General features: G+C 43.3%; 1 protein-coding gene across 1 annotated transcript; it reads right to left on the bottom strand.

Moving 5' to 3' along the window:
• Positions 1 to 5,432: 5,432 nt before the first annotated feature.
• tor2a (torsin family 2, member A) lies at positions 5,433 to 22,641 on the bottom strand. The gene is made up of 5 exons (XM_056595983.1): positions 22,415 to 22,641; positions 21,910 to 22,175; positions 13,809 to 13,984; positions 13,552 to 13,679; positions 5,433 to 9,580 (listed from the first exon to the last, which is right to left on the bottom strand). The coding sequence occupies exons 1-5, from the start codon at positions 22,533 to 22,535 to the stop codon at positions 9,336 to 9,338; spliced, it is 936 nt and encodes a 311-aa protein (XP_056451958.1). The 5' UTR covers positions 22,536 to 22,641; the 3' UTR covers positions 5,433 to 9,335.
• Between the last annotated feature and the right edge of the window lie 727 nt (positions 22,642 to 23,368).

The raw sequence follows: 23,368 nt of genomic DNA on the forward strand, positions 1-23,368 counted from the left end.
CCAGGGACGCTTACAGGAAAGACCTAATGTAACATCTCAGCAAGCTTCAACATCACGTTCACCTCGTAAACCACGGACCTCCTCTGCTCAGCAGCTGTTCCCCCCAGAGTGTATCTTCTGTGGAAAGCTGGAAGTGAAAGTGTTGGGAAAGACTGAACGATGCATCAAGTTCCCAGTATATAAGGCTAAGGAGGGAGCATTGAAGGAGCCTACATGGAAACAGATTACGCCTCAAGCCTTTGAACTTGGTCTTCACCCTCTACATCGCATGGTGCAAGGTGAGGACCTTTTTGCGAGAGAAGCGAATTACCATCAGTCATGTCGCAAGTCATTCAACCTGAAATTTGCAAAGCATAAGGGAGTCATATCCCGAGGTAAAGCCCTTGATACCAACCCTGTCAATGAAACAGAGCAGGCTCCCATGGCTGCTGCACATCATATGGCATTTAATGCTGTACTTGATGTCATTCAAGATCAAGTGATACGACAGAACAAGATTGTGCAGCTTGCATCACTGCGTCTTGTTTACACCCAGGAGTTGGAGAGAAATGGCTTCCCCAATCCCGAGTACAGAAGTGAGAAACTGAAGAGCAAACTTGAGAAGCATGAGGGGATTGCCGTTGCTAATGTCACAGCAGATGAGAAGGGTTGTATCACCTATAACTTGATATACAGTGCTAGCTTATCCATCTCAGATGCAGTGACACATGCATATAAGATGGGGTGCAAGGACAAGTATGAAGATGTGGCCCTGCTTCTTCGTGGTACAATCCAGAAGACCTTCAGGGAGGCCAATTCTCTTCCTTGGCCTCCCACAGCTGATGATCTGGTCATGTCCTTGGATGACCTCCTGCCATCTGATCTCATGAGGTTCCTGACCCTCATCATTTCTGGTGATGCTGACTTGGAGAAGAGTGAGAAGACAAGACGCCTTGTGCTGTCTATAAGTCAGGTAGGACTTAACTCCACTTTGATATATTTTTTTGCCTTGTAATATTGCATACTTTTTATTTTGTGTACACTGTAGTTGCTTCAACACTTCAATGCTAATTGCTTCCTTTATTATTTCAGGACATCTGCCGTGCTGTGACAAAGGGAGAGTGGAAGTTGCCTAAGCATATCCTCCTCTGTACCACTATACGTCACCTTTATCGCAGTAAACAACTGACTACTATTCTCAGTAGGCTAGGTCACTGTGAAACCTAAGACTTTGGCTTGGAACTTGAGACCGCTCTAACCAAGGCCCTCGATGAGGTTTCCATCTTTCTCGGTCCACAAATTATTACCGGTGAGGGGAACAATGTGTTTCATCTAGAGTGGGACAATCGGAACAAAATAACGACAAACATCCATGGCTCAAATGTGGTGAACTGGACCGGTGGGATCATGATACAGGAGGTGAAACCTGGATTTGATGCCCCCAACTCTCCCCCATATCAACAAATGCTCCCTCTCTACGAGCGGAACAAGACACGCTCTCTGAAGGTAGACATACCTGAGACCCTGGACCCCGTCCACATCTATAGCCGAGTCGGCCCCAAATTTCCTGAGGGAGCAGTTTTTACTCCACCCACAGCAAACAACAAAGTCTACTCAAACTGCGTCCAAGAGTATCGTGTCTGGTTACTTGTCCGAGTGGTGGGAAGCAGTGGATCAAAGCAACTAGTCGCAGGGTTGGCTGGCTTTGTATCAGCCACTGGTGACAAGCCCACTCGAAGATCTATCATCGACTACTTCACCCCAATCAACCAGCCTTTTACAGAGTACTCAGTCATAAAGGAGCTGCTAAAACAGTCTGAGGAGGCCACCATGGAGGTGGGTCAGGAGTACATCCTCAACACCTTTGACCTCGGTGGTTGCATGAAGGCCCTGCCTCTCATTTGGAAATTCCCAGACGAGTACAAAAAGCATGTGGTCACCCTAGGACCCTTCCATACCGGGATGAACTATATGGGAATGCTGACAGGGCACAAATGCAAGGGCTCAGGCTATGCTGAAATCCTCATTGAGGCAGAACTTGTCACTAGTGGCTGTCTCGAAGGTGTCCTGAAGGGGAAGGCATATGCAAAAGCACTGTTTTGTCTCAAAATAGTCAGTGAAGCCATGGAACGAGATTCATGGAGGAGGAGAACGTGGAGATCACCAATCCCAAAGCCCTCTTTGATCTAGTCCAGACCTGTAGTCGTGAGAACCTTGACCTTGCACTGAAGGATCCCTCCACCCTCGACATCCTCAAAAAGTATGAGGCATAGGAAAACAAGGTGCAAGACAGCCACATTCTGGCTCAGTGTGATTGATCATACCCGTCTGATCCTGATGTTGCAGTACTCTGTAAAGACAAACAACTTGGCTCTATTCCACAAATGCAACGGGGACATGGCAGATCTATTCTTTGCATATGACGGGCCAAACTACTCAAGGTAATTCACATTTCAGACAAAGTGACATGAGACGTACAGTACAGTATGATGAGTAATGTAGTAGACAATGTCACTATATATGTGTAGTGGTGATGAATTAATAATCAGTAATATTCTACACCTCTACAGGTACTTGGTGTGGCTGGAGGTATTCCTGACAAATATTGATAGGTCTCATCCCGGTGCCAAGGAGCTGTTGCAGAAAGGGGGCATTGCAGTGGCACTGTCTCTGATCCCTGGTTCACTCTGTGCCGTGGACAAGACAATGGAGGAGACATTCATGAGATTTGCAAAGTCAGATGGTAGGCTACTTGAATGTTTAACTATTACTAAAATTGATTCTATGATTAAAACAAAATGTTACTATTGCGGAAAAACTATGTGCGTTACTAAAAATACTATATTTTCAGGTGGGTTCATAGGTCTCTTCTCAATGTATGGTGCCTACCAGCGATGGTGTCGTACTATGTCAATCCGGGATCAATACTTTGAGAAGATGCTGGAGATCTGTGACCTCATCGATGACCCTTACAGCTCGAAGGCTGGAAAACATCGAGAACTGGAGAGAGCTGAAGTCAAGAAATCAGAGGAGGCAGTTCAGCATACTATCTCTGCTATTCAAAACTTTACCAATCCTTTCTCCTTGGTTGACAAAGAACACCTCTACAGCCTCGCATCTGGTGCCCCTGCTTCCCCGGACGTGGCGTTTGATGTCCTACGTGCAGAGGCAGCTGGTAAGAAGTCCAAGGAAGCTTTCATCCAAGATCGCTTTGTGAGTGGCTCTTCTGAGGAGATGTTCTTTGAGCCAATCAAGAAGCTGAAGCTGAAGACTATGGATGCCTCAAACAAAACAGTCAAGCTCACTGCCTCCCAAAGAAAGGTATGAGACCCCATACTCTTCATATAGAAAATGTAAATGTTGCCATATTTGACATACATGGCATACTGAGGAAAACAGTATTGTTCACCTGTTCATCTTTGCAGGTATTGCAGTACCATGAACAAAGTGACCTCGCCTTCAAGTCACAGAACCTTGATGAACCCCTCAACCTTGACGAGCTGATGCGGTACTCACTCTTCCCAGTTCCTCCCAGCCTAGGCACAGCTGATGGGTTCTTCAATAAGACCAACAAGGCTGCAATGCTTCACTACTTGATGGAAGATGCTCCTGAAGAGGTCACTTATCCAAAGGAAGCTTTCTACATCCAGGATGGCAATGCACTCTTCCATGCCTTGATGAACCTCCCACCAACGTTAGAAGGAATTTGTCTCCAGTCCCTTGACCATATGGTGGCTAAGAAGCATTTTGTCTTCTCAACGGACCCCTATCATGATGATTCTGTCAAGGCTCAGGAGAGATTGCGTCGTGGCGTGTCCCAGCGGTACATCATAGGTGGTCCTGCAACAAGGAAGCCGACTGACTTCAAACTCTTCCTGGCAAATTATGAGAACAAGACACAACTCTGTAAACTTCTACTTGAGGTGTGGGGCAGCAAAACCTCTGCATCACGGCTGGAGAAATGTGGAACAGCAGTGGTAGTTGTTGAAGGCAAAGCATATCAGCTTAAGTCATCTGGTGGCAATGTGAGTATATTGACATGTATCATTCACCTGTTAGCCTTTCTCACTATTATTTTTTCATTATAAACTTTTGGAGAATATTAAATCTAGCCCAGTCAAACATGAGAAACTGAAAAAATGGTGCCTTGCTATATACTATCACACCTTACTCCAAAACTTGTTTCAGGTGACCACATGTGAGATACCTCAGCTGGAGTCAACCCAGGAAGAGACTGACACCCGGGTTGCAGTATGCCGCTCAACTTGGGCACAAGGCGGTTGTGGTGAGGACCCCAGACACAGACATTTTCTTCATCCTCCTGCACCACGCACAATCCATCCCGCTGACCATCTACGTCGACATTGGGACCGGAAAGCACAGGCGGATCCTAAATGTCAGCGAACTGGCAGAATCTAAGGGGGCAGACTACTGCACAACAGTACTCGGCCTATACGTCTTCACGGGGGAAGACGTTACAAGTACCTTTAGAGGCAAAGGGAAGGTTGGGCCTCTGAAAAAGCTGCAGAGTAATCCAAAGTATCATGCAGCCTTCAGGTGAGTATATTTATTCAGATATTCTGTAGCATGTAATGGCAATTAATGCTGAACATAGGTATTGATACATTATGACTTTGTAATACTATAATTATTTATGTCCTCAGAAAACTTGGTGATCAGTGGTCTGTGGAACCGGATGTGGTGGAGGACATCGAGGCATTTACATGTGTAATGTATGTCCAGGCCCGTGAAAAATCTGTGAACAACGTGCGCAGCATCATGCTGAAGAAAATGATCGGAGAGGATGAGACGCTTACCACCAGATCCAAGGTGGATCTGTCCCGGCTCCCACCTTGCAGAGACAACCTGGTCCCACATATCAACCGTGTCAACCACCGTCTGGCCATCTACAAGAGTGCAGCCAAACCGATATTCTGGTGTCCCAAGCCCCATGATCCTGGCCAAGGCTGGGAAAAGACTGAAGAGGGTACCCTGGAACCAGTGTGGTCTTGTGGCCCTATCCTTCCCACTTCACTCATTGACTTGCTGGAGAAAACAGCCGAGGAGATGGATGGAGATGGTGAAGAAGACGAGGAGCAAGAGATTGATTATGAAGACCTGCTGAATGATGAATAGACATTTAAATTTTTTACATTTTTACTTTTTCAATTTCAGTTTATTCTAATGATACACATATGAGTGTGTTTGTCCGTTTTGTTTCAATAAATAAAATACTAATATAAGTTTGAAAAAGATCTCCTTAAGGTGTATGGGAGATGTTTCTTTGGACCAATTCTGCCCAATTCCGCCTATTGATTAGCCTACATTTTTAGCATTTAATTGTGAGTTAATGTTCCATACATATTCCAGTCATGCCACTACCCATCCCTCTCAATGTCTTATGCCAAAATGAAACAGAAAATATGGTAATTTTTCATACAGTTAAGAGATTATGTACATTTTTTATTTTTTTGGGAAATCCAGGGTGGCAACCAATATAGCCAGAATAAACATACATGTAACCATATTTCAAGTGGGGAACATCAACATTTGTTTATGAGACATCTTAAAGACTGTAAAAATACAAAAGTTAGAAAACATATATCAATAGGGTCCATAGGGGAGGAGTTCCAGTGATCCAATGTCACCGATTTTGTAAATTTGTTTGTGTTTATTTGAGTTTTTATGCACCATACATTATCTAATCATGACAATCCTCATCTCTATCAATTCTTCATACAAAGACGAAGAGAAAATGGGGTGGATTGTATCTGTAGAATGTATTGTTCAAGATCTATGTAGATTTAAAATCTTCATTTTTCACAGCCGAAAATCAAGCACAGACACAAAAGATGGTGAAAAAATCATACACGGGACAATAATTTGCATGGGGAACATCAAAATTCCCCCCCTTCCTACCCTACTATACGTATGTATTTATAAATGAACAACATGAAAGAGTATACATGAATACAACATTTTATTAATATCTGATAATGTCATTTAGCCAATATCATTAAATAGTGCTAGTATAGCGCTATGTGGTCATAGTTTGGATAATCGTTTTTTCATTTAGAATAACAAGGTAATATATCTGGTTTCTATTCATTGGTTAGATACAAATAATACAATTATATTTGCTGTTCTTTAGATATTATCTGATATTTTTTCAAAGCTCCCAGCATTAGATTGTCACTGCAACATCCTCATCATTCAGTGACACTATAATCAAAAATAACTTAAGATAAAAACGTTCATGTTGTTCCCTGTACGATGGGAGAGAAAATAACTCTTATGTGAGGGAGTTTGTGTAATTCTCAGTCCATCCCAACCCACATGCAGAAACAGGAGCTCTTGCAGACTTAACTACTACTAACTACTAACTACTACAGTACTAACAAAGTACCACTAACATAGACGTCTACCACAATGCTAACACAAAGGGCGGCCAGAGAGGTCTATTGTATCCTACATTCTTCCCATACTGTGAAGAGGATTGAAATAGGGTTAGGGGGTTTGACTCCCAGATGAAAGGTTCTGGGTTGATCGACAATGTCCAGTCTACCTGTAGGCATCCTAGATTAAGATCTAACCCTATCTGCTCCTTAAGGAAATGTATCTTAGTTCTATGACTGTAGTGCTATACGACTAAATAGTACTTATAACACACAAACACACACTCACACACACAAACATACACTGGACAGCTGGTGTCAGGTCTTGGGAATGCCAGTGGCGGACATTAGAGGGTCAGGGGGGAGTGCCCTATACCAACACAAACCTACATCAGGTCAGAGTATGTATGAGAGAGAGGGCCCCTTCACAATCTAGCCGTAGCGCTCACAACATAACATCTACCAAGTAGGAGGAGAAAAGAGCAGTGAGGACGAGAGAGGAGATATAAGGGCTGGCTCTGGGGACCAGCCCTCAAACAACCCCTCCCCCCCACGCATACTCTCGAAATAATTCCACAGTCCCTTCTGCGCTCCTCTCCCCTCATTGTATCATCAGCCCCACCTCTTCCGCCCTGACCCCGGCCGCTGGACAAAGAGCTCCACCTGAGGATCACCGGTCGCATTCAAACGTCAAAGTGGAGGTGGATTGATGGCCTAATAGAGCACCTCTCAGAGAGGAGGAGGAATGTGGGGGGGGGGCATGTGTGTGTGTGTGTGTAGGGGGCACTCTTAACGCCTCGTGCCCACTGCACCGTCAGTCAACGGACGTGGGAAGGCGTGGCTGACGGATGGGGGAGTAGTTTAGCAGATGCATCCGTCAGCCAATCAAATCGGTTCGCCGGGTTCTTCCCGCTTCTTCCTGCTTGTTGCGAGGCAAGATGAACCGCTTTCCCGCTTTCCAGTATTGTCAGAGCCCGAGTCGCGTCACAGTGCTTAAATTTGCATACGCGATCTGATTGGATGACGGAACCGTCGCTGCCGAAAAAGTTGAACATTTTTCAACTTTCTGACGGTGGCGAACGCTCCAACTGAACGGACGGATCCACAATGCATTGCGCGTCCGTCCCCATGCAAAGTCAATGGGCAATGGACAACTGACGGAGGCAGTGGGCACGGGGCGTAAGAAGCCAATCTTGATCACTTTCTGCTCTTCTGGTTTTGAGGGAAAGGAAAACATAACTAACGCTAACGTCATTCTACTCTACAGGTCAGTATCAGGAGGCCCTGTTCTATTTAGTTGTAAGCCTATGGTTAATACATTTGTTTTGTCTCCTTACTTAGGGGATGTTTTTTTGGAAGTTCATTAGAATGCATTCACAGGAAACTAGTGTAGAAATACAGCGATCGATTCAGCACTTTTGATTTACTTGATTAACTGAACTGAATTTTTTATATTGAAGCAACACAGCTCCAAAAGTAGATGTTAATAGTACTGCTCTAAAGATATAAATCCAAATGGAGTAATCCAGTAATGACAGAAAGTCCCCATAACACCGGTTGTTCTGAAAACCTTCAGAAGATCTTACTTTAGTTTCAGCGTCTGGGTTGTTGGCAAATTAACACATGATTACTCCCACCTGCTTTACACTATGGCCATGCTTTTTTTTTATGTTGTTACTATTACATGGTGCAGTCACTGATAATTGTGTTTGAATGCCTTTTCTAAATGGTGATTTTAATGCTATTACTATGGCAACATGTCTAATGTCGTAAAAGTGGTGAAGTAGAATATAAACAATGAAAATCACAGCATTAATAAATTAGTAGGACCAATTAGGACTTTATTCTTATAGCATTCATCCTATTTGTCCTAAACATGTTGATGGTGCAGTAATACCTTCCTATAACACAATGGCTATGTTCGTTTTGGCTCACTTATTCCCTCATTTCCTATTTGCACTATGTACACTATTTAGGTAACAAGTGATGGGTTGAATCAGTAGCACACTTGCTTGACAGTATATTATGGTATCAAGTAGACCAATTCAACACTACAAAATGGTGATGCCCTAAATAGTGCACTATAATAAGGCACAAGTGGACCAATTAAAATACGGCAAAGATGTTGTACCCCTATTCATAGAACAAGGCATTAGCCCTGCATCTGGGTGAGAGGTCGGAATCCAACCAGGAAATGGTAGCCTCCTATCGCTGGAGTGTGTCATCACACACACCGGATCAATGGAGTGCGAAGCAGAGACGAATCAAGAAAAAAATTATGTTGTTTTGTCATTATTAAACCATTGCAACGCCAGTGATATAGATAATAAAAATGGAGTACAGAGAAGCTGAGATTAAGACAGATGCAGGTGAATGTCAATACTTATATATCTGAATCTCATGAGTGAGCGGTAATGTTCCCTTTAAGTTACCTTGGACTGGAAACTATGTTCAATGACAAATCAAGCCAAGACTGTAGAATAAAAATATACAGTTAAACAATAAATAATCAGGTCAATATATAGATGCATTGAGTCTTGATTGACCCCTAGTGGCATGAAAGACATGTCGTTTCCATACCTTATTCATAGCAATAAATCACTCTGTAAGGCAAAGTAATAATGCTAGCATTATGAATCATGCCAAAGTAATGCGAGAAGTTTAACTACATTACTACTGCAGGTTGGAAGTGTATGAAACAGGGCTGCTCTTGAGCCAAACATCCTAGTGGAATTTAAATCCTCTTAGTGTACAACACATTGATCCTCTCATCAGTTCAAGGTTTCATCGGGAAATTCTTGATTCAACCATCAACGGTTGATTTGAGGTTGGGAATAGAGTCTCAACCAACAACCCACTAAACAGTTTTGGCTCTGCTGCCCTGGGTCCCAGGTTGGGCACAGGTCCCGGCCACCTGCCCCTCCCCTATCAGTCCAGACACCAAGCGCACCTCTCAATGGGTCACAGGAAGAGGTTTATTTTGGCAGGGACAGCCTTGCACCCGCTGATGGAGAAGTACTGTTCCTGCAAGGGAGTGTAGTGCATGTCGCCCCCTACTGCCTCCACCACGTCACTGCGCCCACACATCCCCTGCTGGCACAGCTGTTGACGGGTGCAGCGTTCCACGTGGCGTCGACACAGCGGCAGGAAGGGGACGAAGCGAGTCACCAGACCGTCCTCGATGATACTTGACCCGGAGAATCCACCTGGGGGGGGGGGGGGATACCAGTTAGTCTGTCCTTCATCACAGCTACATTATGTGCTTCATCACAGACGAAGCCTGTGCAGCATGTTTCAAACTGGTTAGATAATGAGTCAAACACCAAATCATATCGTAATCTTTCCCACCAGATGGTGTGCCACGCGTCCACAACCCAGCTGCTAAAAGGTGGAACATAATACAGGGGTTGACACTAAGGTTTCAAAAGCACTTGCCCATCGGGCAAGTACAGGTCAGGTTCAACTTGCCCGAATGTAATGTTCACTTGCCCAAATTATAATCAGAATCGTGAACGGGCCTCTTTTTGCCAGGCACCTGGCCTGGTTCTGGGGGGGCTCAGAAAAATCATCCTAGCTCAGACTGAAGCTGAATGTTAGCTTCCACACATGTGTTTAAAAAATAACAAACTTCTCTTTGTTTACTTATTAATCGAGCGGTCACATCGTGCCATGAAGTGATTTCAGTCCACAGTTGCAAGCTATCGCCAAGTTATATGTAGACCTGCATGATTTGATGCAAATGTACACTAAATGTCAGAGGTAGTAGCAAAGATATGTCTTTTTTAACTTTCAAGTTTCTTGTAGCTCTAACTGAATAATCACAATCGCGTTTCTAGTAGGGTTGTCAGTCACGATACTGGATTTTCTAACTTCAACACTATTCCTGGAAAAAGATCGATATTCTATACCATTTTCGATATCAGGGGAAACGTTTTTTTCAGGAAAGAACATACCCAAAGTAAAGAGATTATATCTCCACAACTGCAAGGGCGATAATGTCATCTTTGGGCCAAAAGAAAGATAGTTGTGCAAGTGAAATATTCAATGGGGATAATACTTGGTTAAAGTGAATAAAGCCATGGAACACAGCATAAGTGGAAGATAACATTTCCACCTGTAATAATTATCAGTATCAGTTGGTCGTTATCAGTTGGGAGCGCTGTCTTACTATGAGACACAAATAAGGTAGATATCTTACAATTTTGACACTTGACACCTCTATTTAAAGTTCAGGGCAATCGAATGCACCAAGCCAAACACTCGCAAATAAATATATGGCCACTAATAATAATAATAATAATACATTTAATTTAGAGGCGCCTTTCAAAACACCCAAGGTCACCTTACAGAGCATATATTCATCATACATTTTTTAAAAAAAACAAGACATTGTGGAAAAAATAAATAAATAAATAAATAAATAAGTAAACATAAGCAATAAGAAATAAATAAAACAAAAACAAGACAAAACAAAACAAAAAAAACAATCAAAACAGTGATCAGTTAGACGTTGTGTGCGAGTTTGAACAGGTGAGTTTTGAGTTGTGACTTGAAGGTTGTAATGGTGTCTGACTGTTTTATGTGTGGGGGGAGGGAGTTCCAGAGCCTGGGTGCTGAACAGCTGAATGACCGGGCACCCATTGAAGTGAGTCGTGATGTGGGGATACATAGTAGTCCAGCAGAGGTTGAGCGGAGGGAGCGGGAGGGAGTGTATTCTTGGAGGAGGTCGCAGAGATAACTGGGGGCTAGGTTGTGGAGAGCTTTGAAGGTGAGGAGTAGGGTTTTGTATTGGATGCGGTAGTGTACTGGGAGCCAGTGAAGTTGAATGAGGACAGGGGTGATGTGGTCAGATGATTTGGTGCGGGTGATGATCCGGGCGGCTGAGTTCTGAATGATCTGCAGTCTGTTGATGAGTTTGGTGGGGAGTCCGGTGAGGAGGGCGTTGCAGTAGTCTATGCGTGATGTGACAAATGAGTGAACTAGGATTTCAGTGCTGGATTGGGTCAGTGATGGGCGGAGTCTGGCGATGTTGCGGAGGTGGAAGAATGCAGTCCGGGTGATGTTGTGAATATGGGGTGCGAATGAGAGGGTGTTGTCCAGGATGACGCCGAGGCTCTTGACTTTGGAGGAGAAGGGTACTGGGAATCCATCGATAATTATGAGTGGAGCTGGGGTGTGTTGTGATTTAGTGAGGGTGGATTTGGATCCGATGAGCAGGGCCTCGGTCTTGTTTCCATTACCACTAGATCACGCTGAAGAATATGTTTTCTGATTGAAGGCAATTTACCTATTTCCTAAGAAACATTCTCTTATTCATTGATTCAAAACACCATGTTAAGTTGCACAATTTGGCCCAGATACTGGATAATCTGTTTATGGTGGTTTTATTCGATCAGAATCAACTTTGGGGACAAAAATCACAAAGGTAATACTTCATTTTTGGTTGTTAAAAGAAAAGGGGACGTTTCTTCTTGAGTTGTTATTTGCGAGTTTTAGTCACAGAATGATATGGTTTGGACTGTTGGAATAAGTGGAGGCTCAGCTTTCATGTAATATATACAGTAGTTTGTGAGGGTCCAATTTCGTGAAAAAGATCGCTATTGCTGTGCGCATGCGCACAGTTATGAAACACAAAACCGTGTTCTTGACTTTCCTTGATAATTAGCCTCAATCCAAAGTACTTCCAAACTGCACTCCTCCATCACTACTCCATTTAACTTCTACCTAAACCGTTCGCGGAGGTGCTGCACCTGAGATGCTAGCTGTGTTGGCTAACCTTTAGCGAATCACTGCCAGAGACCACACTGCGAGTGAGTGACAGAAGGCGGGGCTATATTCGCACTGAAGCGATGCGTGTCTGTTAACTCGCTTTCCGAGAGAAGAGAAGACAGCGCGCTGATCAATTGCAAATACTTCTATTTTGTGTGGTTTTGCGGAACAAAAGGTTGTTCTGCAGTTTCTAAAAACATTTGAATAAATAGCTTTTATATTAACATCCACCCAAAATCCACTTGCCCGTTCGGGCAACAAGAAAAAATCTCAACTTGCCCAAACATTTTTACTTGCCCCGGGCAAGCGGGCAACCGTTAGTGTCAACCCCTGTAATAATATGCGTGTCTGGCACATCAGATGTTTAGAAAAAGGATTAATATAAAATGTAAACCTTTTGTGTGTGGACGGAAAACATTTGTATGCTAACACACCAATTCCATTACACAACATCACCAGTCCGGATTCAAACCTGAAACTTTCGCCAATCTCAATTGCAATCTCAAGATAAAGAATTTGACTTTAGCTTGAACCTACAAAGTCGACAACGGTCGGCCATGATGTGCTTGTGATGTTAGCTTTAGCACTCGCATTTTCAGAAAGAACCATGAACCAAGACATTGAGACAGTGTGAAAATGGACTCCCACTTTTGCATCGTGGCCCGAATTGTCAATCATCTTTCCCACATGACAATCCATACCCTGCTCCCTCAGCTGAGTAACTGCATTTAAGAACATAATATCATTAATATAATATATATGATAAAAGTAGCATATAATCCTAATCCAATAAAAGTTATGTTTGGCATCAACCCTAGTTGCCAATATAAGCATTAAACTATGTTTCAATTTGCCAGAACGTTTCATAATGACATAATTAAACAGGTATAAGCTCAAACAATGCACCCTAAAACCAAAACCGGACATGACCAACACCTTACAGTTACAGATACAGATTGTTCTTTATCACAGTTAAGGTTTGTCCTTTATCTCAGCTAAAGTCTGTCCATCTCAACTGCAGTCTGTCCATCTCAGCTACAGTCTGTCCATCAACACAGCTACAATCCGTCCATCTCAGCTATAGTCTGTCCTCCATCACAGCTACAGTCTGTCCTTAACCACAGCTACAGTCTGTCCTTAACCACAGCTACAGTCTGTCCTTCATCACAGCTACAGTCTGTCCTTCATCACAGCTACAGTCTGTCCTTCACCTCAGCTACAATCTTTCCTTTATCACAGCCACAGTCTGTCTATCTCAGGTACAGTCTGTCCTTCATCTCAGTTAGTCTGTCCTTTTACACAGTTCCAGTATGTGTTTCTTCATATATTGTTTGTCCTTTATCCCCGTTGCAGTTGGTCTTTTGTCACATGTAGTCCGTACTTTATCACAGCTACATTCTATACTCACTAGAGTTGGTTTTGGAGACGGCCTCGGCGATGGCGTCCTGGAGGTCCGAAGCCCGGATCTCCTCTCGGTCCCTGCCCTCCTGTCTGTATTCCAAAGCCATCCTGTTGATCACCTCCTCCCCCGTCGTACTGGACACACACACACATAGAAACAAATACATACACACAGGATAAAAAAAACCGACAGGGTCAGACCCACATACCCAAAGTAAGAAATACATACAACACCTCACTCAGCATACACAGTAAGTCACCCACCTGATGAAGAGATAGAGCGCTTTGCGGTAGTTGGTCTGGAACAACACGTGGGACGGCCCAAGGAAGGGCTCCAGCACCCCCAGCACCCCGGAGGGCATCCGCTCCATCTCGTCAAAGATGAAGACGGAGCGGGCGCACGCCGTCAGGTTACCCTCCACCCACGCCTTCAGCTCCGCCTACAGCCAGCAGGAGGGCGTCAACACGCAGGTCTGCACCCTCATTAAAATACTCATCCTTCATTAGGATAGAGGAGATGGTATACACCCTCATTATAACACTCATCCTTCATTAAGATAGAGGAGAAGTTCTGTACACCCTCATTAGAATACTCATTCTTCATTAGGATAGAGGAGATTGTCTACACCCTCATTAGAATACTCATCCTGCATAGTCTGAGGAGATGGTCTACACCCTCATTAGAATATTCATCTTTCATTAGGATAGAGGAGATGGTCTACACCCTCATTAGAATACTCATCCTTCATTAGGATAGAGGAGATGGTCTACACCCTCATTATAACACATCCTTCATTAGGATAGAGGAGATGGTCTACACCCTTATTAGAATACTCATCCTTCATTAGGATAGAAGAGATGGACTACACCCCCATTAGAATACTCATCCTTCATTAGGACAGAGGAGATGGTCTACACTAGGGATGAGTCGGTCGTTCACAACGAACAAATCACGAACGTGAACGACAAGAACTGGTTCCCCAAAACAAGAAGAACTGGTGCTTTGATTCTTTTTTTTAACATAAACCAAAAATATGGTCACGTAAATAAAATATACAAACGAACAGAGCTTCGTCTCCCCGCGACTTATATTGATTGAGTCTACAACGTTCTCAAAGATTCAGCCAATGAGAGGTAGCAATGGTGTTGCAATGGCACCTGGGTAAACAAATGACAAGGCGGTACCGTCGAATATGTGCGCTTTCTCTGTCTGACGTATCTTGGGTCATACCATTCGACGTGGGGCCACTCATATATCCCCCTACATTTTTCGAAAATAGACTTGACCTCCATCTGTTTATTGGATAAACGCATTTCCCAATCCCAGGAGTCTTTGCTCCATTCTACGTCAATTTAAGAACAAACAAAGAAATTAAACTGCAGTTCGTACTTTTTATTTATGACCATGAAAGTTCTGTAATACCTGAATAATGAAGAATTAATGTAAAGTAAAATAAAATTATAAACCATGAATGAAATACAGAGAGTAAGCAAGTGGTATAAATATTGGTGGGACGTTCGGTTATACTACAGGTCCTTCTCAAAAAATTAGCATATTGTGATAAAGTTCATTATTTTCCATAATGTAATGATAAAAATTTAACTTTCATATATTTTAGATTCATTGCACACCAACTGAAATATTTCAGATCTTTTATTGTTTTAATACTGATGATTTTGGCATACAGCTCATGAAAACCCAAAATTCCTATCGCAAAAAAATAGCATATCATGAAAAGGTTCTCTAAACGAGCTATTAACCTAATCATCTGAATCAATGAATTAACTCTAAACACCTGCAAAAGATTCCTGAGGCTTTTAAAAACTCCCAGCCTGGTTCATTACTCAAAACCGCAATCATGGGTAAGACTGCCGACCTGACTGCTGTCCAGAAGGCCATCATTGACACTCTGAAGCAAGAGGGTAAGACACAGAAAGAAATTTCTGAACGAATAGGCTGTTCCCAGAGTGCCGTATCAAGGCACCTCAGTGGGAAGTCTGTGGGAAGGAAAAAGTGTGGCAGAAAACGCTGCACGACGAGAAGAGGTGACCGGACCCTGAGGAAGATTGTGGAGAAGGGCCGATTCCAGACCTTGGGGGACCTGCGGAAGCAGTGGACTGAGTCTAGAGTAGAAACATCCAGAGCCACCGTGCACAGGCGTGTGCAGGAAATGGGCTACAGGTGCCGCATTCCCCAGGTCAAGCCACTTTTGAACCAGAAACAGAGGCAGAAGCGCCTGACCTAGGCTACAGAGAAGCAGCACTGGACTGTTGCTCAGTGGTCCAAAGTACTTTTTTCGGATGAAAGCAAATTTTGCATGTCATTCGGAAATCAAGGTGCCAGAGTCTGGAGGAAGACTGGGGAGAAGGAAATGCCAAAATGCCTGAAGTCCAGTGCCAAGTACCCACAGTCAGTGATGGTCTGGGGTGCCATGTCAGCTGCTGGTGTTGGTCCTCTGTGTTTTATCAAGGGCAGGGTCAATGCAGCTAGCTACCAGGAGGTTTTGGAGCACTTCATGCTTCCATCTGCTGAAAAGCTTTATGGAGATGAAGATTTCATTTTTCAGCACGACCTGGCACCTGCTCACAGTGCCAAAACCACTGGCAAATGGTTTACTGACCATGGTATTACTGTGCTCAATTGGCCTGCCAACTCTCCTGACCTGAACCCCATAGAGAATCTGTGGGATATTGTGAAGAGAAAGTTGAGAGACGCAAGACCCAACACTCTGGATGAGCTTAAGGCCGCTATCGAAGCATCCTGGGCCTCCATAAGACCTCAGCAGTGCCACAGGCTGATTGCCTCCATGCCACGCCGCATTGAAGCAGTCATTTCTGCAAAAGGATTCCCGACCAAGTATTGAGTGCATAACTGAACATAATTATTTGAAGGTTGACTTTTTTTGCATTAAAAACACTTTTCTTTTATTGGTCGGATGAAATATGCCAATATTTTGAGATAGGGATTTTTGGTTTTTCTTGACTTTTTTGCCAAAATCATCAATATTAAAACAATAAAAGGCTTGAACTACTTCAGTTGTGTGTAATGAATCTAAAATAGATGAAAGTCTAATGTTTATCAGTACATTACAGAAAATAATGAACTTTATCACAATATGCTAATTTTTTGAGAAGGACCTGTACATAGTATATCTTCTCGATTTTCACGGGGGTTAGAGCCTAGAAGTCGTTTAAATTATGCTCACGGCCGTCTCGCGGGGGGGGGGGCACACACCAAATGACGTAATCTGACCTACCGAACGAATCAAAACGAAAGAATCAAACAAACAAATCGTTATAGTGAACTGAACTGAAAGAACTACTGAGATCTACACCCTCATTAGAATACTCATCCTTCTTTAGGATAGAGGAGATGCTCTCTACACCCTCATTATAACACTCATCCTTCATTAGGATAGAGGAGATGGTCTACACCCTCATAATTAACACTCATCCTTCATTAGACAGAAGGAGATGGTCTACACCAGGCATCTCCAAACGGCGGACTGCGGTCCGGGTCCGGACCAAGTGACGGTCCTATCCGGACCCATGACCAATTTAAAATAATATAAAAAAATAAAAAATGTATGTATATTAGGGGTGTAACGGTACACAACAGTCACGGTTCGGTACGTACCTCGGTTTTGAAGTCACGGTACGGTACAGGACGGTTCGGTTCATAGTTATGGTGAAAAAACGGATTGCTTGACAGAACGAACATAAGTTTAATTAGTAACGAATTAAACACAAAAGTTATAGCTGTCAGTATGAAACATACAAATAAAATGTGTAACAAATATAAAAAAAATACTGCAGCAATTCTCCAATAACCCTAACATAAAATTTATGAAAAATCCAGTGTTAATGCTCAGTCTAGGCTCTTTAAGCTGGTATGTAAACAAAGAGTATGTAAACTTTAAGGGTTTAAAGAAAATATTCCTGCAGCTCTCTAAAGCTCTGAAGTTCTCATAAATATAAATACCAATCATTAAATAAAAGTGCAACTGCAGCCTTAACTTAAATCACATCTTATGTATTTGATAATCTATTGGTGTTTTCATTGCCTCTCGTAGGTCAGAGGCAATGAAAACACCAATAGACCTGGTGATGGCATTTGCCCGTTCTGAATTCCCAGACAGGTGTAGGGGTTGATTAAATAGTGTAGGGAGCTGGGTTTGAACGGTTTGAACAACTTTTTTTCATTTCGCAGCGGTGACAGTAACACCTGGATGGTGCTGTCACGTTAAAATTGTACCGGGGGCGAAAATTTTGTGCATGTTCGATGTGTTTTTTTTCCATTTGCATAGACGATCGCTGTTGAACAATGTCTGCACACAGCTTTCGACTTGTCCACTCGTCTTTCCCCATTGTGATAATTAACCTGGAATCCAAAGTTCTCCCACACTTGGGATTTAAATGACAGGGGGGCATCTTCAAGCTCCGGTTTTCTGTTGTCGCTCGCCATGCAGTTCGCTCTCAGTTCGCTAGTAGACATCAATCCACACACAGTCGCGATCGCGCTCTGCTACTGCTACTACGCGGAGGTCGCGCACGTGCGAGCCGAGCCTAATAAGGCTAAACGGTCCGGGGGGAACTCCGACTTCAAGTTTTAAGTTCCGCACCGCAAAACAAGCCTTTACATTCGCCATATTAACGCTATGCACGCCACATTTACGGACCGCGGTACACCTCTGTAACCGCACCGAAGTGCCTGTACCGGGACGGTTCGGTTCAAATACGTGTACCGTTACACCCCTAATGTATATATATATTTTTTTTTATGATTTCACTATACAAAGCATGATTATGTTAGTACAACAATTTCTCACTGAAATACAAATTGAAAGGCGGAATAGTCTGTAGTACAGCAGGAAAACAGCAAAAAGCAATGATCTTCACAGAGCGAAGATCATGCACTCACCAAACTCCCCCCCTCCCTCCGTCTGTCACGGCATAGCGTCACTCAAAAAATAGCCAATCAAATTTTTTGTTTACCGGAAGAGCGATTTGGAATGAGAAAATGGCTTGCTTGAAAATAAGGAAAGTTGATCCCGAAAACAGACATTTTAAAGATGAATGGACTGGCCAATACATGTTCATTCTCCCGCAAGGCAGTACTAAACCTTTGTTGTGTCTTTTATGTGTTGAAACCGTGGCGCTGATAAAAAGCGGGAATACTAAGCGGCATTACGAATCCAAACACAGATCCTTCGGGGATAAGTATCCCCAGAAGTCAGAAGTAAAAGCGTGGAAAATATCCGAGCTGAGAGCTCAGTATGAGAGGTCTACGCGTGTCTTCACACACTCATTTACAGGCCAGCAACTTGCAAATGAATGCTCACTTAAGATTGCATGGATTTTGGGGCAACATAAAAAAACTTTCAGTGACACGACTGTTGTGAAGGAGTGCTTGAACGCCGCTGCCGAGACGTTACTTGAAGGTAAACAAAGGGATGAATTGCGTGAAAAAATAAAGCAAATCCCAATGTGAGCTGCAACGACAGCCAGAAAATCTGAAATGTTATCAGATGACGCTTCACGTCACAGCTTGATGCGGCTGTTCAGAGTGCCCCATCCTTAGCCAGACAAGAAAGAGATCTGTGAGGTACTGTTGGGTATAACACTACTTGAGACACACACAAGACGAGAAGATATTTATGAGGCTATTAAGGAGATGCTGTTAATGAGGGGGATTGATCTAACAAAGGTTGTCTCAGTCACTACAGAAGGGGTAACTGTTTTGCTTACTTGAAAAGTAGGCCTGGTGTTCCTGTTCTGCTTACTTGACATGTAGGCCTTATGCACTTTTTATGTTTACTTGAAATGCAGGCCTAATGTAGCCTGGTTCTACCAGACTCTTGTACTTCACTTCATTTCATTTTATTTGTACAGAGAGTCTGGACCTAATCAATTGACAAACGTTAACTCACTTGAAGGCGGGTGTCTGTTGAAGTTTAAAATGATTGGATCTGCCCAGTGCCACTCTGGATCTGCCATAACCAATCGCTAACGTTTGGTTGTGACGAATGTCATGCGCCGGGAATCACGCGCAGGTTGTACACAAACCAAACACCTTGCGCGTCTGCACGAAAATGTCCGTCAACGACAGCTGCAGGTTTTGTTCGTCGAATTTAATTTATCAGGGAAAAATTGCACATTGTAAATCAACTACCGACCTACAACTACAACTCAAACTGGCGTACGACTTTATCGTCATTGTTCTCAGACACGCCCTCTGTTCGCTGATTGGTGGCCGCTGTGGCGGCACCAGAAAACCAAATTACATACAGCAGGTCCAGACCTAGTACTGAAGGGAAATTCAAATTGAGCGGAAGTACTTAGGCGGGCGGAGCCAGGCTAGGCCTAATGTACCTGTTTTGTTTACTTGAAATGTTACTTTGTCTTACTAGTTTTTCAGGGTTAAAAGTAAGCTATTTGGAAATTGAAAATAAATACATCTGAAATTATAAGGTAATATGCCGTGTTAATTGTATTTGACAAAAGAAGGCTATTAGGACGTGGTAGGTTCGGACCTTTCTTGGAAGGAATTTTTACTTACTGGACCTTGTTCAATTTTAATTGAAGACCCCTGGTCTACACCCTCATTAGAACACTCATCCTTCATTACAGTTATATCATGCTTTAAGACACAAAGTTTTTCAGCATCAAACACACCTGAATTAAAGATGATACGCATCAGGTTAGCTCAACCTGTTCGTGGTTTGCTCACGAGTGTTTGCCACGGGGCCCTGGCTGGCATCGGTGAAGATGCTAGATGTCTAAACGTTTACTTAGGAAATGTCTGACTAGGTCAGCTAGAAGCCCGCAATAATCACTTGTGGTTTTATGCTTAAAAGGTGCTGTAGGTACACTTTTAGAGGCATTATCTGAATGTTATTTGTTAGAAATGCCTAGCAATTCATAAGCTATTAGTGATAGAAATGCTGTGTGAGAATATATTTAACTAGTTGACTGGCCTCCCTCAGTATGAGGATTTTAGTCCAGTCCTGGCTCATTTATAACCAATCAGGTATCTCTTCCCTGATTGGTTCAGGGACTCCAAGTTTTCCCTCAATCACAGGTGCATTAAATGCAACACTAGTATCTTCACTCTTATGGTGCGTTTTAATATCCATCCGTCTCGGAGGTCCGAGGACGTTGCCTAGCGACACGCACAAACATGCCCCTTTTCCTCGGACGGCGATCTCGCCATCTCGGTTGAACTCAGTGGTGACCGAACGAAATTCCGAGACAGAATTCAAGATGGCTGCGCCCATTGTGACTTGAAGTATGAACTGTTTTCATTGTGCTTGGACCACTTTGGTGATTTAAGTGGTAATTTCAATCACTCGTATTACTGCAATACCTTACTGCGTCCGTATCTCTGCCTATGTACACAAATATATTGTATTTGTGTACAGCACTTTGGTCAACTACTGTTGTTTTAAATGTGCTATATAAATAAACTTGACTTGACTTGACTTGACTATGGCCTATAGCCTACTTATATTGGATCGCCTGGTCCTCTGCCAATGCTACCGCGACAACAGCTTTCCGGGTGGCGTCCATGTTTTCCTCCAACGACCGAGCGAAATAATAAAACGCTTGAAGTGTGGGCGTGGCATCAGATCCGAGATCCGACATCCGAGTCGGTTTGCAGAGAATACTCGAACGCACCATTACCTACATCAACACAGAGCCCCTACTTTACCACCAGGTGTCACATTGACCACAGATCAAGCTGCCAGCATACCCTAATGCAGATTGAACCAAGGCTAACGGTATGCGGATCTATCCATAATACATCTGGGCGGACACTCAGACGTGTGTTGTCACTAAAGGGTCGATTGTGAAACAGCTTGTAATGGCTACGCCTCGTTTCCACATACGTACATTCTCGTATGCGATCCAACCGTCTCCGACCGAAAGTCCATTCATTCCTATGTGATTCTCCGTAATGTCCGTTTTTCCTCCCCTCCGTAAAATTTCTGTCCGGTATGTCCGTAATATACGTTCAAAAAAATGTAACTTTCGCCGTCGTTTTACCGAGATAGCGTATGAAAGTTTTTATGTTTTTCACAAAACATGTAAGTACCTGGCAGGCCAAACTCCTCACCGATCTCTTTCCAAGTCTGGTTGGTTTTGTTTTTATCTCTGTATATGTCGATCAAACAGATCTCGACACAACACCTGTCTCCTATAAACGGCCATTATCATACGCTCCCCCATCTTTTGTCCGTAAATAAATTCATGTCCGTACGTAAAACACTAGCGACTCCTTCCGTAAATTTACGGAAGCACGGATACGAAAAACATACGTATGTGGAAACGAGGCACCTGGGGGTAAATAGTGGATATAACGTACCCGGTACATATTGACTCTCTCATGGGCGGGGAAGTGGAGGGTGGGGATGAAGTGGTGGACGTAGCTGCTGCTCATCGCAGAAGTGTACAGGTGGGAGGCCAGCATGGAGCTGAGGAGGGTCTTCCCGGTACCGGAACCCCCGTGGAGAGACAGTACCAGCGGCCGGTCGGGATTATTGTTGGCCAGAAAGTTCTTCACCTCTTCGGACACGATGTCCTGAGCTAGATGTTGTCCGTAGAGATTGGTGTATAGGTCCCATTCCAAGTCTGGTTGGGGTAAACGAAGAGGGTTTTGCGACTGAAATACCATTTTAATAACAGGATGGTTATCATTAGAATTATTATAACGAGGTGAACTGGGTGGGATCTCCGTAGTTTGACTAACTTATCACACAAAAGTACTGCTAGAAAACACTCAAAACCCCTGCTAGAAAACATATCAGAGATGAAGCCAGATTGTTTCGTCTGGTCAAACAGGAATCTAGTTAAATAGCGTATTGTCTTACCTCGTATATTTGGCTTAAAGTCGCATTCACATGTATCTGCTATGGTGCAATATAGCTCTTTAAATACGCATTGAACTGTGTTAAAAAACAGTAAATAAAATACAGCCCAGACGAGCAACATTTCGACAAGCACTCGCGACCATTTGTAGTTTTTGAATGTTATGGTTCAATGGTTAAAAACGAAGAGCGGAACAAAGAAAGACTACATATTCCAGCTATATTGGGACATTTGGCTGACGCAGAGCGTAGCTTCCGCCTAGCACGTTGGAAGGTCACAGTTCAGATACTGTGGTACAAACAATTAATATACTACTACTACAACTACTTCAAATAATATTAATAATATAATCAATTCGATGCTTAATAAAAATAATCACAATACTTCAATGATAAACTGTTTACTGTTGACTTTCTGTTAGAACAAGAAGTTATGTTATTTAGGGTTTGTATAACATTCCAAATGTAGCCTACTATATAGGGTGACCAAACGTCCTCTTTTCCCCGGACATGTCCACTTTTTACGTCCCGTCCGGGGCGTCCGGGGGGGTTTTATTAATTGATGATAATGTCCGGTTTTCGGACATTATCGCGTTGCATATTTGTTTTTGCCTCGTCGCATATTTGTGTTTCTGGGTCTTTCACATAACCTACTAGTTATTACCATTGTATATGTCTATGGTTATTACGGCCTTCCAAGTTCTGGAAATGGTATCTCCCTTACGTTCCACCTTCTTGAGCGAGCTGACGGGTGGCGCCACGAGCAATATAAAAAAAAAATGCGTTGCGTAGCGGTTATCAATGAAGTACCACATTGTGTGGGGAATAGGTATTTTGGCGCCCCCTGCTGCAGGCGCACACCTGCTCGTTGAGAAGGTGCCGTGTGTAGACGGAATGAAACCCCCACTGAAGTCCCCCCCCCCCCTCAACGATCTTGCCCGGGGCTCAATTGGACCT

Source organism: Gadus chalcogrammus, chromosome 8 (genome assembly GCF_026213295.1).
Source record: "Gadus chalcogrammus isolate NIFS_2021 chromosome 8, NIFS_Gcha_1.0, whole genome shotgun sequence".
Classification (NCBI taxonomy): Eukaryota; Metazoa; Chordata; class Actinopteri; order Gadiformes; family Gadidae; genus Gadus; species Gadus chalcogrammus.

What these genes read in the sequence shown, in the direction of transcription:
- tor2a (XM_056595983.1), bottom strand. Translation starts at nt 22,535, where the DNA reads ATGTTGCTCGTCTGGGCTGTATTTTATTTACTGTTTTTTAACACAGTT. An exon ending in CTTTAAGCCAAATATACGAG is followed by an intron (nt 22,176 to 22,414) that starts GTAAGACAATAC and finishes TACCCCAACCAG; the next exon opens with ACTTGGAATGGGACCTATAC. An exon ending in AGAGAGTCAATATGTACCGG is followed by an intron (nt 13,985 to 21,909) that starts GTACGTTATATC and finishes TGCTGGCTGTAG; the next exon opens with GCGGAGCTGAAGGCGTGGGT.